The sequence below is a fragment of the Myotis daubentonii genome, chromosome 3, assembly GCF_963259705.1.
Source record: "Myotis daubentonii chromosome 3, mMyoDau2.1, whole genome shotgun sequence".
NCBI classification, from domain to species: Eukaryota; Metazoa; Chordata; class Mammalia; order Chiroptera; family Vespertilionidae; genus Myotis; species Myotis daubentonii.
In genome coordinates, this window is record NC_081842.1 from 44,892,436 (window position 1) to 44,907,335 (window position 14,900).

Sequence of the window (14,900 nt, forward strand, 5' to 3'; positions counted from 1 at the left end):
TGGGCTCCTTGGGCTGATCTGAACTTCTGCACTCTCTGGAGCACGCCCAGCTCCATGGGGGTTGTTGTAGTTTACAAAGATCTCAACTTAGCTCCTGCCTATTGCCTTGTAAGCTGGTTACCATTTTGAATTCCCCCTTCTAAACTTTTCAAAATGAGGGTCATGCGGGGGGGGGGGGGGGGGGGTAGGGGAGGGGCTAAGTTGATCTGGATGCTGTCAATAGCCGGTGATGTGGCCTTTCATTCTGCATTCTGAGTCCTAATTCAGAAGAAGATCAGTAATTTGACAGGGGGAATTTTATGCAAAAAACACCTGTCAAACACCTGAGCCCCTACTGTGATGAGTGCTGGGAAGGAGACTCTACCTTAAAGTTGACTTGTTCTACTAGGGAAGGCAGGCGATAAGCAGATAGTTTCAGGATGACAGGAAATGTAGTGATGGGTAAGCATAAGCCTGGCATGCAGGGCAGGGAAACAGCCATGAAGTCTATCTGACCCCAGAGTTGAGCATTAGTCTGTGGAATGTGATCCCTAGGGGGAAGTTCAGCCTAGCTCTGTGGAGCATCCCTATCGACTGGAAAGCTTGTCCCCAGGGGAGTGCCACTCCCAGGTAGACTCACCTCCTCCCCAGCGGAGACATCGGGCCAGGTCATTTCCTGTTCCAAGAGGCAGGACAGCCACTGGTGGATGCTTTGCAAAGTTGGCCTTATCTGCAACCCATGAAGAGGATGAGAGAACCATATGCCACGTGATTACAGAATGTCCGAGTTATCTAGTTATCCCTGACCTGATGCTTGAACCCTTCCATAGCGTTCTTTGTTAGAATACCTCCCATGATGGGGAACACTCTACTTGCTGAAGTAATCTCCTGCATCTGCAGTGTGTAGACCAGTGATGGTGAACCTATGACACGTGTGTCAGAGGTGACACGCGAACTCATTTTTTTGGTTGATTTTTCTTTGTTAAATGGCATTTAAATATATAAAATAAATACAAAAAATATAAGTCTTTGTTTTACTATGGTTGCAAATATCAAAAAATTTCTATATGTGACACGGCACCAGAGTTAAGTTAGGGTTTTTCAAAATGCTGACACGCCGAGCTCAAAAGGTCCGCCATCACTGGTGTAGACCATTACAAAGGGTTTTCTCATAGTGGACGAAGTCTATCTCCTTGTAACTTGCATCTCTTATCATAATTTCACCCCAATCCTTTCCTTTGGGGTGACAGCAACCTCAAAAATCATTACTGCAGTTTGTGCAGCTTTAATCCTTAGTGATAACCAGCACTTGTTACATTTACTCCTCAGACCAACCCTGCAGGGTCTTATCATTATCATCATAAATGAAGACACTGAGGAAGAGAGAGGAAAGTAATTCCAGAGCCAGGCTCCAAACCCAGAGCTCTAGAGCTCCAAACATGCTCCTCCTTTATTCAAGGACTGGGCAGGTGCATAGACAGTAGCACAGGTGAGTTTGAGACATCAGGGAATAGTGAGGCATTTGGAAAACTGAAGATGTCACACCTAAAGTCATTCGTGTTCAAAAGTTAAACATAGCAGTGTGTCTAACGGAAAACCTCCATGTGTCATTTGGCACCCAGGGAGCAGTTTGCCACTTTCACCTCCTCCCAGACTTGCAAATACACAGATTCCTAAATTTATTTTCCATGCTGTTGTGAAGCAGCATCAGACCGAACCATTAGAGAAAGCACAGAAGACCATGTATGTTTTGATCTGGCTGAAGATCTACAGAAGTTTATGTTAGCTGATTAAGAAAGTTGAAAGAGGTGCAGACACCCATTGGGCTCAAGAAGGTGCCTATTTACATAAACCTCAGTTCACCTAGTGCCAGGGACAATGAATGATATTATGGGGGAGTGCTGATAGGGGGTTGGGGTGCTACAGGAATCAGCATCCTACATGAGGATCATGCTAGGGTTGCCCCAGCAAAACAGGAGTTCATAGGTCCCCTGGCTTGTCTGACTTGTGCCAGAGTGGTTGAGCTCTGGCAAAACCCAGGGCTGAGATTATAAGTGGGAAGGTTAAGATGGAGGATGGAGTAAAGCAATGGACTTTCTCATTGTTCCCAGAAGCCATAGTCAGTGTTTATGCCTCCCTACCTTTGCACACTCTGTTCCCTTTGCCTGGAAGACCCTTGTTTCCTTAGATCTGCTCTTTCTTCTGTAGTCAACCATCTTCACAGTGTGGAGGCTAGAAAGCTGGATGCCATCCTAGGTTTCCCCTCTCCCTCACCCCACATTATTCACTCATCAAGTTCTGTGAGCTTTCTCCCTTAATAGATCTCCAAGAAGCCTTTTCTCTCTATCCCCATAGTGATGCCTGAGTTCAGGAATGATATGATTCCTTCCCACTGGTATGGTTGCAACTGTCTCCTCTTGGCCCTCTCAGCCTCCAGTTCCACCCCCTCATGCGTTCTCTACACGTTCGCCAGGATGGGAAATCCTTGAACCACAAGCCTGATCATGTTAGTCTATTGCTTTCACACTGTTGGGGCTCCCCTTACTCCTTAGCATGGCACACTAAGCTCTTCCAGGCTCTGCCTTCCTCTCTAGCCTCATCTCTTACCGCTCCAACCTCCCATCCAACATGTCAACCATATCTTAATGTTTTCAGTGCCTGAAATCACAAACTCTGTGTGGCTCATCTCAGATGCTGCCTCTGGGAGTTCCTCCCTGGTGGCCCTAGTCTGGACCAGGTGCCTCTCTAGAATGTTTCTTTAGCATGAGGGATAATCGCATCACAATGTCTTGTAATTGACTATTCATTTATTCCCTGAATGTACTGTAACCTCCTGGGATCTTTATCTCATTCACCACAGTATCTCCATACATACTTGCTGAAGGCCTACTATGTACTATGGCTCTAAAAGCAGGTTAAAAAAATCCATGACTTAGGCTCTCGTGGTAGTCAAAGGGGAGAGACAGATATTAATGAGGTCTTCCCGTAAATTTCAAATTTATGCTGAAGATGAAAGGAGTGTGGCCCTATAATAAGGTGACAGAGGCCGGGGATATGCCGGGAAGGGCTCTCCTGAGGAAGCCACGCTTTGGCTGAGACATGAAGTAGAAACTGGCCAGCAGAGACCAGGGGAGCATACCGGAAGGAGGAACAGCTCCGGCAAGAGCCCTGTGGTGGAAGGGGTGGCTCTACCAGTATCCAAGGGTCTGAGAAAGGAACTGTGTGGCTTGAGGCTAGAGGGAGAAGGATGCAGGTATAAGGCTGGAAGGGTGGGCAGCTGCTAGACCACCCAGATTCCTGTAGATCATTTGAAGAGTTTTTGTATTTGTTTTAAGAATAATGAGAAGCCATTTATGTGCTCCACATGCATCATGAACCCATTGACATTTAGGTAAGACCATTCTGGCTATAGAGGGAGAACAGATCAGGGAGGGGACCAACTGGGGGTGGTAGAGAGCATTGAATAATTGCTTCAAAATTTCTTGAATGAATGAGTGAACACTGTGCCATTATTCCTCTTACCACTGGTTTTTTCTCCTTGACCCACTAACCTGTAAAAAGCAGATAATCTCACATGACCTTCTTTCTTTCTATTTTGAGCAGCTTCTATCACCTGTGTCCTCTGCAGATGAATTTTACAAAACTTTTCACCAAAGACTACTTTCTCCTTCATGATGGAGAGGGAACCATGCAAGCAGCTCTCAGTACTGCAACCATCCATCCTCTGTTGATCAGCTTTTCTTTCCTGACTCCCAAGGGACACCTCCCTCCTCCCACAAACAACTCAAGCCGGAGGTGACAGGAGTGTGTGGGTGGCTGCTTGGCAGGGCTGTTTCTATGGAAACCAAAATGCCTGTGAGGGAGCCAAAAGCAGCAGGAGTGCAGGTGCTGGTCCCACCCCTCTCAGGGGTCGGCTTATGACCCCTGGAGGCCAGCCTGCCCTGCCCTGCCCTGTTCATAGTCCATCATGACCTATCCTTGGTTCTGTTCTTGTCCTCATTTCCCACATCAGTCTGTCAGCAAATCCTATTGGCTCTACCTTCAAAAGATATCCAAAATCTGACACAAAATTATTGGTAATTTCATTTTATTTTTGTTTTTTCCATTTAGAAGCTTAAATGGAGCAGGCATTATAGTGAAACTTTTCAAAATAAGGTATCCAGTTAGATGTGGCAGTGTAACAACTTAGTGTACCAAGAAAATTTTCCAGCTGCAGTCTCCCCATCGCCTGTTTCTGCTGTGGTCCAAACCATGGTCACCTCTCACTTGGGTGACTGCAGGAGCCTCCAAACTGCTCTTCCCTCAGGTATCCGCATGACTCACCCCATCCAAGTCCCCATGCAAACATCATCTGCTCTGAGAGGTCTTCCCTGACCACTAGGATTTCAGTTGCAGCCCTCACTCCACACCTGTGTTCCCTTTGCCTCCTCTTTGCTATATATTTTTTTTATCACCTTCTGATATATTATATGTTTCACTTACTTCTTTGTTTATTGCTTGTGTCTTCCCTTTAGAAGGAAAACTTGAGGGTGGGATTTTTGTCCGTTTAGTCATTGTCGCAAGGAGAGCTTGGCACAGGAGGTGCACAGACAATATTTGTGCGATGAATGACAGGAAGAAAGAAGCAGCCCAGGGCTTGTCGCTATGGGCCCAGTCGTGGACTTGAATGATGGCTCTCCCAAGCTCTTCCCTTTCCTGTCCTTATGTTCCACATCCCAGTGTTTATCTAGGTTCTTCAGGGTTAGATCTTGAATATGCTCTTGTCCCAGGATTTCAGAGTCAGTCTCCATTATTTACTGGGGGTCATGTGTCCAAGGACCCATAGATCAGGCAGAGCTGGATTAGGAACCCTAATTTTCAGCCTGGGCTCTCACCACTGCCCCTCTGATTTAAGTGTGTTGGACACAGCCCAATGTGGCCTTTCTTTGCTTGCACTAGTCTGCACTTTATATATGTGCTTCCTGGGCTTGGACTCTTGGTACTCATCTCAAGGTGATTTTCCCTGGAACATGCATCTATACTTAGTTCTTTGGCCTTTATCCACCACCTTGGCTCTGCCTGGAGCCTCAAACCTACACGCCCCCCTCCCCCCGGACCACCCAATCTGGCCTGTCCTGCCATTGACCAAACCCTGGACATGACAGATGTTTTTGAGGCAAGGCCTGAAATAAACTATTCCATCTGTACCTGTGGAAATCCTTCTATGGTCTTGTTTCTTTGTTTTTCCACCCAAAGTAAATATTTAGTCAAGCATTGGTCCAAGAGTGGAAACAAGGATGAGCAAGACATGGCTACATTTCTCTTTCTTTTTTTATTGCCTTCTTCAGACTTAAATATACTTACTATAAGTAAACTGCAAAGGTCCTCCCAGCCCATTCTTACCAATGCAATCCAAAATCCAGCCAACTGTCCCATCTCCTCCGCAGGCCAAGACACGGAAGTCTGGAGTATCCCGGAAAAAGTTCAGTCTGGGAAGTAGAAGAAAGGCCCAAATGGTCTTGTTTGCTAGGACCTTTGACACTACTTGAGACAGAGTCTCTCCACCCCCACCCCTTTCCCTGGGAGTATGTTATAACCTTGATTCCTTTTGGGGTTGAGAGGGTCACTTAATATTCTGAAATCAGAACTTACTAAGCAATACCATTGAATATGAATCTCAGGGGCCATCCTTGTATAAGGAGAGTCTGACTCAACATTCAACATGTTTTTTTTTCTATTCTCTATTAATTGTGCAGAGGAATCCATATTTTGCTTTTTTTTTTTTCCCCAACAGTACAACTAACCTCCAACACTTTGACTCCCCTTTGGCTTTCCTGCCTGCTCTTTCCCCACAACCGCCCCTTCAAATCAGATGCACTCAACTAGCTACATCTTTATCCAGCTCTCCTGTGGGTCCAGACCTAAGTGCAGTGAGCACTTAGGGGGCCTTGACCCTTTAGAGTAGGGCTGTTAACCCGAAGTCCATGAACTTCCAAGGGGTCTGTGGATAGAATCCAGAAGACTATGAACTTGGAGATAAAATGTTACATTCTTATCTTTCCTAAGCTCTAACTGAAATTTAGCATTTTCTTCTCTTGTGAATGTAGGCAACAAATCAGACATATTACCAATACCCATGCCTTTGTCAGGCGTCAAATTCACAAGTATTTTAATGTTTTGCTACAGCTATGGCAGATATCTCATACTACCATTCATGTACATCACTGCTTTGAATTTACAATAGTTATTAGACCTGCCTCTGGAATTTGCTACATAATGTATGAGTAAATCACATATATTCCCATATTGCACATTTGTTTTCTTAACATTTTGATAACTATTTTCAATAGAATTAGTTTCCCCGATTATATGTTAAAAAATATTAGTCTGAGAAAGGGTCCACAGGCTTCCTCAGACTGCCAATCAGGTTCCTGCCACAGAAAGGTTAAGAACCTCTGTTTCAGAGCAAACATGACCTGTGGACATCTTGGGGTGGGACTTGGGAAGCGGAAGCTCAATGTTTCCTCCTTGCCCAACCTGGTGGTCTGAGAAGATCCCTGGGTTTACTGAATCGCTGCTGCAGGTGTGGGCAAACTCACATTCTATTTTCTATTATGTGTGCAGAGGAATCCATATTTTGCTTATTTTGGCAACTGTACAACTAACCCTCTCTTCCCCTTCCTTCCCTGCTCTCCTCTGGAAAGTGAACTCTGAGTACAGACTGACACCTCTGAGATACTCAGCACAGCAGCCCTAGAAGGTGTCACTTGGCTCGTCATCCAGGGCAAAAACAATTTAGGGCAGATGAGGTTAAGCAGGAGCACTGCATTCAAGTATTAAAATGTCCCCAAAGAGAATGGGCTAGTAAAGGTGTCCATATGCTGCTGCTCAGTCACAAGTCATCATGGAGCAGTCATTGGCAGTCATGGTGACCACGATGGCACCTGCAACAGCATAGGTGGGCTCTGTTTTTCTTTTGCTGTTGTTAATTTTCTTTTATTGATTTCAGAGAGGAAGGGAAAGGGAGAGGGAGTTCAAAACATCAATGATGAGAGAGAATCATGGATCGGCTGCCTCCTGCACGCCCCCACTGGGACTTGAGCCCACAACCCGGGCATGTGCCCTGACCGGGAATCCAACTGTGACCACTGAGCCACAGTTAATTTTAAATCATGGCAGAGGTGCTGAATCCACACTCAGGTTTCTTTTTCCCTTTTACTGGGTCTTGCACTACCACTGCCATAAATGATAGAGTTGTGTCAAAAAAACAAAGACAGAGGCAGATTCCCTTTTTAGAGTCCTTACAGCAGCCCTTCCGAGGGTCTTGCTAGACCCAGTATAGAAGGCGGGTTAGGAGGCTGGGCAAAGCGTGCTGCAAAGCCCAGCCCAGCGGGCACAGATCTGAGGACCTGGAGCCTAGAGATCCTCTGGCCAGCACTTGTTTCTGGTGCACAGTCTCTGTGTGGTAAGAACGGCCTCTGAGAGCATTCTGCCTGATGCTGGAGGGGTCGCTGATTACAGGGCCCTGCAGCTCATCATGTTAGTGCTAACACAAGGCCCTGCTCCTCCCTCCAGACCTTTCATCAAGGTGCAGAAGGGCTGCCTCCTGTTGTCACTCTCCCTCTCTAATGAGCAGTGAAAGAGCCAGTAGACAAATGGTAGGAGAAGGGTCATAGAGTACTTAACAATCTCTAAAATGGATAATCCAGAAAAAAGGTGATTTCGTTGAATAACCAATTGTTTTGATCCTAAAATGACCCACAACAGAGCTGCAGCAGAACTACTGAATAACAGTGAAAAGGAAACTCTTTCCTCCTCCCTGATGACTCAATATGAAGACACCAGCTAACACAGTCTTGCAAATAACTTAAAATAACGTACCAGCCCGCCCTTCCTGTCAATCAAATGAATAGCACATGCAGGAGGCTACCTCCCAGAGTTAAACATAATGAGAGTTCCTGAGTACCTCCAGGAGGAAGGGTAGATATAAGGAAAGGAAGAGAAAATGAGTAAAAGGGCAAGAAGGACAAGTACACAAATAAAAGGTGGGGAGGGAAGGTGATATAAAGGTATACTCTTCAGAGACTTAAGGGGACAGGGGAGAAATTAGGAGTAAGAATTGTATCTCCATACCCTGGAGTAGGCCCCCCATTGTCCAGGTTGAAAACTTGTTTGGGGTTGAGCAGATAGTGGAATTTCCGAAGAATTCTATGGGGGAAAAAAAAAAGAAAAAGAGAGAGAGAGAGGCAGAGAAGGAGATATCATTATGAGAAGCCACAGTAGGGCAAACACCTCTGGAGCACATTGATGGTGGGAATGAGAGTCTGCTTAAACCCTGCTGCAGAAAAGACTGAATGCAGGCCCTGCAGAGCCTGAAGTCCCAGCTTTAGCTGGCATCCCCCTGGTTCAAGGCCTCTCCACTCTCCAAGACTCTACCCCTCAATGCCAGAAGTATCACTCTTTGCAGAGAAGGCAGGGAACTCAGAGAACAGAACTTCTATTCTCCTAACGCTTTTTTCTTCATGGAGATCTTCTCTCAAATGTTCTGTATGTTCTAGGTTGTACAGTTCTGCTCCTTGTGGACTATACAAAGGCATCAATGGAAAGGCCACCCAAATACTGGAATCAGGAGGAAATACAGGAGGTGGGGCTGGGGCAGGGGAGGGCTGGGGGCAATGACCACACCTAAGCTTGGCTTCAAGGCTCAGCTTGAGGCTAACCAGGTCAGATCAGAAGCGATGCTCTGCCCCTTGGACTGGGGTAGGAGTCTCATAGTTGTTTCTGTAACCTTACTTATCATTTTTAACCTGGATTCCAAATCCCCATGCCATCTGTACATTATCCCAGAGCTGACAGGACTGGGAGCAGCGCTGCTTTGCCCTTTCTCCCTTTCTCCTCCAACTCTCTTAGTTCTTCCAGCAGACTGGGCATTTCCTTCACGGATGAGCTGAGTGCCCTGTTTTCTCAGGTGCTCGATAAGCCAGGAGGTCCCAATCGGTGAGTCCTGCCACATCTCTTAATCAAGAAAAGACTTGAGAGACTAGGAAGTTAACAGGCATCTTAGAACTTGGTCTGACTCTGGGAGCCATAATAATGGCCCATGTGACAGGCCCTAGGCTAAGCACTGTGTGTTTTAATCCTCACAACCACCCTATGAGAGGAGAAATTCTTATTTATTTATAGAGAAGGGACCCAGGGACATTAAGTCAGTTGAACCAGGTCATCAAGTGGTTAAGTAGGAGGGCTGGTATTTGAACCCAGCTCTGCCTGTCTCTGATCAGTCCACTCTATCATGGCTGAGGGGAAGAAAGGACCCAAGTGAGGCTTTCTGGCATTTCCATTTTGAAAAAGAAGAGAACATACCTTTCTCCTTGTCTCCCTCCACTCTTGGGGTTCACCAAGACCAGCAGGGGGTGGGTACCCGGGGTGGGGATGATCTTGTACTTAAAAAGTAAAAGAAAAAGGAATTAGCTCTGTTTCAGCCAACCGGGGGAATGAGATGAGAGTTTATACTAAGACAGCATCTGGGAGAGGTGGGTAGGAAGCAGTTACAGTCATGGAGGAGAGGATGATGGGAGGTAGGTCTTTGTCCACTGGCTGAGTTTTTGAGGGGTTAAGCAGCTAAGTGTCTTCAGCCTGAGTGGGCTTTGAGTGGTGTGAATGGTGACAGGGTTTGAAGAGATGAGACAATGGCATCATAACTTCAAATCATTCAACAATGGTAAGACATTGTGCCCACAGCACAAAATTAGATTTTGTGAGGGATACAACCGAAAATGACCTTCAATGGTATGGCCATCTGGTCAAATTCCTAAGTAAAATAACACTCATGAAGTTAAACACGAATTCCCCCAGCACCAATTTTCCTCCTGAGCCCTGATTCCTCATTTCTCATTGTCCAGTGGGTACCTTCAACCAGATGTCTCACCATCAGGTTGCTCCAAACGTCAACATATCCCAAACCTGACCTATCTTCTTTCCCCATCAAACTGGTTGTCACTTTTGGCTCCCTGCTTCAATTTAAATATGCCATTATTATTTATCCAGTCAACCAGGGACACCCTGTTCTGCCAAATTTTTTCCCTGGAACATCCCTTTCCCTGCAGCTGCCATAGCAACCATACTGCCCAAGCATTTCCCAGTTCAGGTTAAGTCCTATCGGCTGCCCCCAGGATATCATATGAGTCATGCCACTCTTGTTCAAAAACCTTTAATAATACTTCATTGACCCAATGATAAAATCCAAAACTCCTAACCTGGCATCCAAAGCATTTCAGTGTAGCCCCATTCAACTGTTATCTCTTAATCACTCTAACCCTCACTGCAGTTCTGGCCAAACACGGCTTTTACCCTCAAGGGTGGGTCTGCTCACCCTGGTTTCTTCTCCTGCTCAGTGCCCTGAAATGCCCTCTTCTTTCTTTGCAACCCCAGGGTCCAGTGCAAGAGCTACTTCCTCTATGAAGTTTTCCTTAGTTACTGCAACTAAAGCTATTGCAATTGAAACATCAAATACCTTCTGGGTTTCTTTTGTTTTTGTTGATTTGTTTTCCATTTTCTTAGGTAAATGTCTCAAAAACAGCCACTGGATCTTAAATGCCTCCAAAGCAGTGTGTGTTTGTGTGTGTATATATATATATATATATATAAATCTTGTACCAAGGACCTCATGACACCAGATACAAGAGTGAGTAGTCAATCAATACTCATGGGTTTAGCTAAAGGACACACTGATATGGAGACACAACTCTGTCCCATATTCACTAATGCTCACTTTCCCAGATCCCAGGCTGAAAATGCAACAAACCCAGAGCCATGCTGTTTGAAACAGACAGCACCAATTATTATTTTTTTTAGGAATATTCTCATCTGCCTTAGGGTGAATGTCTGTGTGAAGCATCTTGGAGCCTGAAGAGTAATTTTTACTTCTGGGAGTTGTATTCAAAATATTCAACATCCTGTACAGCATGGGCATTGCCCAATCAGTACAGATGCAGGCTAACCAAATGGATGCCAGTTGTAAACAACTGGTAGGCCTGCATTGTGTGTCTGTCTGTCTGTTCTACTTGACTTTCTGTCCTTATAGATACCTGGAGCTTTCTCACATCATTAAGATCCCCCATCATTATTGCTTATGCTTTAATTTTCTAAAAACACTAATCTGCATGTTGTCATTGAATCTCAGGGAACCTCTGGGGGTAGGCAGTGGAGGGATTGCTGTGCCCCTTTTCAAACAAGGAAATTTAAGGGTCAGAGGAAGAGGAGGAGGCCCTTGTTTCCTATTTCTTTCTTGGTTAGTACTCTTTGTAGCTCCCCTGCAATCCCTGGGCCTCTGTGGAAGGCACAAAGATAAGGTGTTCATTGGTGAACCTAAGTGAAAATGAGTTCTTAAATATGTGTTTCAGGATAAAGAAGAATTTTTGGATACATTAGCTTCATGTTGGCCCATTGCTTTCTGGAGACAGAGTGGCAATCTTGGAAAATCTATTGTATATTTTTAGGCGACACTCTTGTTATTTTTTTTTAGGGGATGAGCATATTGGAGTTTCTAAAGCAACTTGTTTTTAAAAAGGCGATAAAGCCAATTTGGCCCGCCATGGGCTCAACCAACCCCCCTCGCACCACTTGCCTACAGTGTGGTGGTCAAAGGTAATTCCAGAGGCTGGAAATAAAGTATCTTGTGTGATATAATTGATATAATTGATCAGATGAGAAAGTAAATGTAAAGAAATGGAAAGAAAGGAGCACCCAAACCCTGTCTTCCTTTCCACAGACCTGGACCAAGTTAGGATGAATGATCAGATTCGGGATACTGAGGTACCTGCATTACAAGTTCACCCTTGGCTGACGCGTCACCATCAGACTTCCCACCTTGCCTGTCCTGCGAGAAGAGAGGAAAGATAAGCATCTTTTGGGGAAAAAAAAAGTAATATAAGAAAAAGGAATCAGAAGAAAAACAAATGGTTAACAAAGAGAATTAGAAAACCAGTACAGAATGAGGAGTGTTTCAAAGCAGGGCTTTGGACCTAAAAAAGGAAATGCTCCCCTATGGGTTTCTCGAGGACTTTCGAGGTCTCTGTGATCATTTGCTCTGACATTAACATTGAGACTCTGGAATGGAATGGACATGGGGAGAGGGAACACTAAAATTGACAGAAATCTACTTTGTTGATTTAGAAGCTTGAGCTTTGAGAAGCAAGGTCTTAGATCTGGCTTCTCAGCTTAGCACTATCTAAATGATGTCATATTGAGAACAGTATTTATTTTTTAGTTGTGTTTTTTTTTCTTTGTTTTAAAAAATTATGATTATTATTTTTGTGGAGGTTTATTTCTCACATAGTAAAATGTTCAGATCTAAATCTCCAGCCAGGTGAATTTCCGCCCTTGCTGCCTCTTCAGGTGTTATGCTGCTGTGACTCTGAACATCTTATTGGTTTTGCCTGGCTTTTGAATTTCATAGAAATGGAATCACAGAACATGTATTTTTATTGATTTCAGAAAGGAAGGAAGCGGGAGAGAGAGATAGAAACATCAATGATGAGAGAGAATCACTGATTGGCTGCCTCCTGCACGCCCCCGATGGGGGATTGAGCCCACAACATGGGCATTTGCCCTGACCGAGAATTGAACCATGCCCTCCTGGTTCACACATCAATGCTCAACCACTGAGCCATGCCGGCCGGGCAGAACATGTCTTTTTTTGAGTCTAGCTTCTTTTTATCACAGTATATCTTTGTGATCAACCCCTCTTTGCAATTAAACATAGCTTTTTTTCCATGTAGTATTCCATGATACAAATATGCCTCAATTTATTTATCTATCTACTAGAGGCCCGGTGCACAAATTCGTGCATGGGTGGGGTTCCTCAGTCTGGCCAGCGATTGGGGCCAATTGGGGCCATCTCGCCCTGTCCCCATCAGGGCCAGTGGCCAACGTCCTGGCTGGCGAGCCCAAATTGCCCCCGGCTGGGGGGAGGGGCCATGGGAGGTTGGCTGGTCAAGGATGATTGGGGCTGACTGGTGGGTGGGGAGGGGCTGCAGGAGGTTGGCTGTGGGAGCATGCTGACCATCAGGGGGCAGCTCCTGCATTTAGCATCTGTCCCCTGGTGGTCAGTGCATGTCATAGAGACTGGTCGACTGCTGGTTCTGGTCACTCTGGCCATTCAGTCATAATGGTCACTTAGACTTTTATAGATATCGATTCTGTCATTAAGTTTGTTTTCAGTTTTTCACTGTTATCAATAAAGTTGCTACAAACATTCTTGTGCATGTATTTTGATGGAAAAAATGCTCATATTTCTCAGATAAATATATAGGACAGGACTTATCAGGTCATAGAGTTTTGTATTTCCAACTTGATAGATGCAGCCAAATGGTTTTCCTTCAGTTTTTTAAAAAGAAAGACTAACTGGTTAAGGATGAGATGTGAGGAATTGGTAGGACTTGGCAACATCTTTAAGAAGAAAGGGTACAGTTAAGATGTTTGGTGCTTAGTTTGAAAGAGAAATCTTCAACACAGGAGACAGAGACAATTGCAGATGGGGATAAAAGGAGTGTAATTTTGCTGCATCCACTTCCAAATAGGGCTGAGACACCCAAGTGGAAATCATCAGGGCAGATGTTGGGATGTAGGAGAGAGGTTGACAGGAACAAGGGTGACCTGGGAGGCCTGGCCTGTGCAGGTGGTGACTACCTTGAGCTGTGCTCTGCCTGCCAGGTGCCCTCCAGGATGGGCTACTTCAGAGCATTCTGGGGGCCAGCAGTGGGGACCACTTTAGTCAGGGGAGTTTTCCCTCACAAATTGGTGGACACAGCATGGACCTCATTTAAACTTGTACTGAAAACACAAACCCAAGAGTTGTTGAGGAAGCCCTCTGAGGGAGGTGAAGGACTGAATGCTGCATACGTGAAGTGTGCAGGGTGGGGGGGAATCAGAGCCCTGGTGGGCAGCAGCACTTACCTGGGTAATGGGGCAGATCGAGGTGGGCAGTAGGATGTGGTCTTTGAGTTCCCCACCATCACACACTGTGGATAATTCACATTTGCGGTGAAACTGGAGGAAACAATGAAGATGAGAGTGAGTGAAACAGACCAAGGAAATTTTAAATATGGGGTTTAGAGGTTTACTGGGGAGGCAAGCTATCTAGTGCTCTCCAAATCCTGATGCACTGCTGGCTTTGGCAGTATAAGTAAGTGCGCGCGCGCGTGTGTGTGTGTGTGTGTGTGTGTGTGTGTGTGTGTGTGTGTGGTATGTAGTCAGGGCTGCCAAATCTTCTGTGGGCTGATAGAGGAGACCAAGTGCTATCCATAGCTGCAGGCCTGTCTGTGGCCCTTCACTGTGGCACCCCATGTGGATTCCAGCCCCGCCCCCTCAGATTTTTGCTCCCTAGACTCTGAGACACTGGAAGGAAGGAGATCTTGTTGAACAGACTCATGAGAGGCTGGAAATAGACCTTTTGACACAACCTCTACATCTTAAGAATTCTGTGATTTACTTTGGAGATGCGTCCTTTTTGAGGCTGATCAAGGGCCTTGGTCAAGGGGACAAGACATGGCACTGAGTTAGCTGTGGTAGCAGGGTGACCTTTGGCAGGTTCTGGGTGTCTAGAGAGGAAGTGGACATTGGCTATGGCTAATGGTAGCAGGTTCAGGCCTCTGGCCCAGGCAGTGGGGCTGCTGTAAAGAGTGTGCCTTCCTCTGTTGCCTTGAGGAACATAATTTTGGTGTCTAATTCCTCACCAACTCTGGTGGTGCCACTGGCCCCAGGTGACACCCAGACGAAGGAAGTTAATGGTCATAGCTGCCTGGCTACATAGATGGTGGGTAGGCCAGCTTCTTAAGCAGCCATCACTCCCCTGGTTCTGGGGGGCTGTCTTCTCTCTGGGAAGCTTGTGATTCACTGGGCACTGTTAGACTTAGGGCATTGAATGGGGCTCTGGTCCTCCC

At 45.7% G+C, this 14,900-nt stretch overlaps 1 protein-coding gene across 7 annotated transcripts in view; it reads right to left on the minus strand.

The window, feature by feature from the left end:
* The window catches only part of DGKG (diacylglycerol kinase gamma), a 210,818-nt gene that overhangs the window by 108,883 nt on the left and 87,035 nt on the right, over positions 1 to 14,900 (minus strand). For 6 of the 7 annotated variants that reach the window (XM_059687264.1, XM_059687265.1, XM_059687266.1 and 3 more), the window contains 6 exons: positions 13,915 to 14,007; positions 11,777 to 11,836; positions 9,322 to 9,401; positions 8,092 to 8,166; positions 5,362 to 5,447; positions 620 to 709 (listed from right to left, as the gene is read on the minus strand). In XM_059687264.1, coding sequence (XP_059543247.1) covers positions 620 to 709; positions 5,362 to 5,447; positions 8,092 to 8,166; positions 9,322 to 9,401; positions 11,777 to 11,836; positions 13,915 to 14,007 — 484 coding nt within the window. The remainder of the gene's footprint in view (positions 1 to 619; positions 710 to 5,361; positions 5,448 to 8,091; positions 8,167 to 9,321; positions 9,402 to 11,776; positions 11,837 to 13,914; positions 14,008 to 14,900) is intronic. The other variant, XM_059687268.1, reaches the window with a different exon arrangement.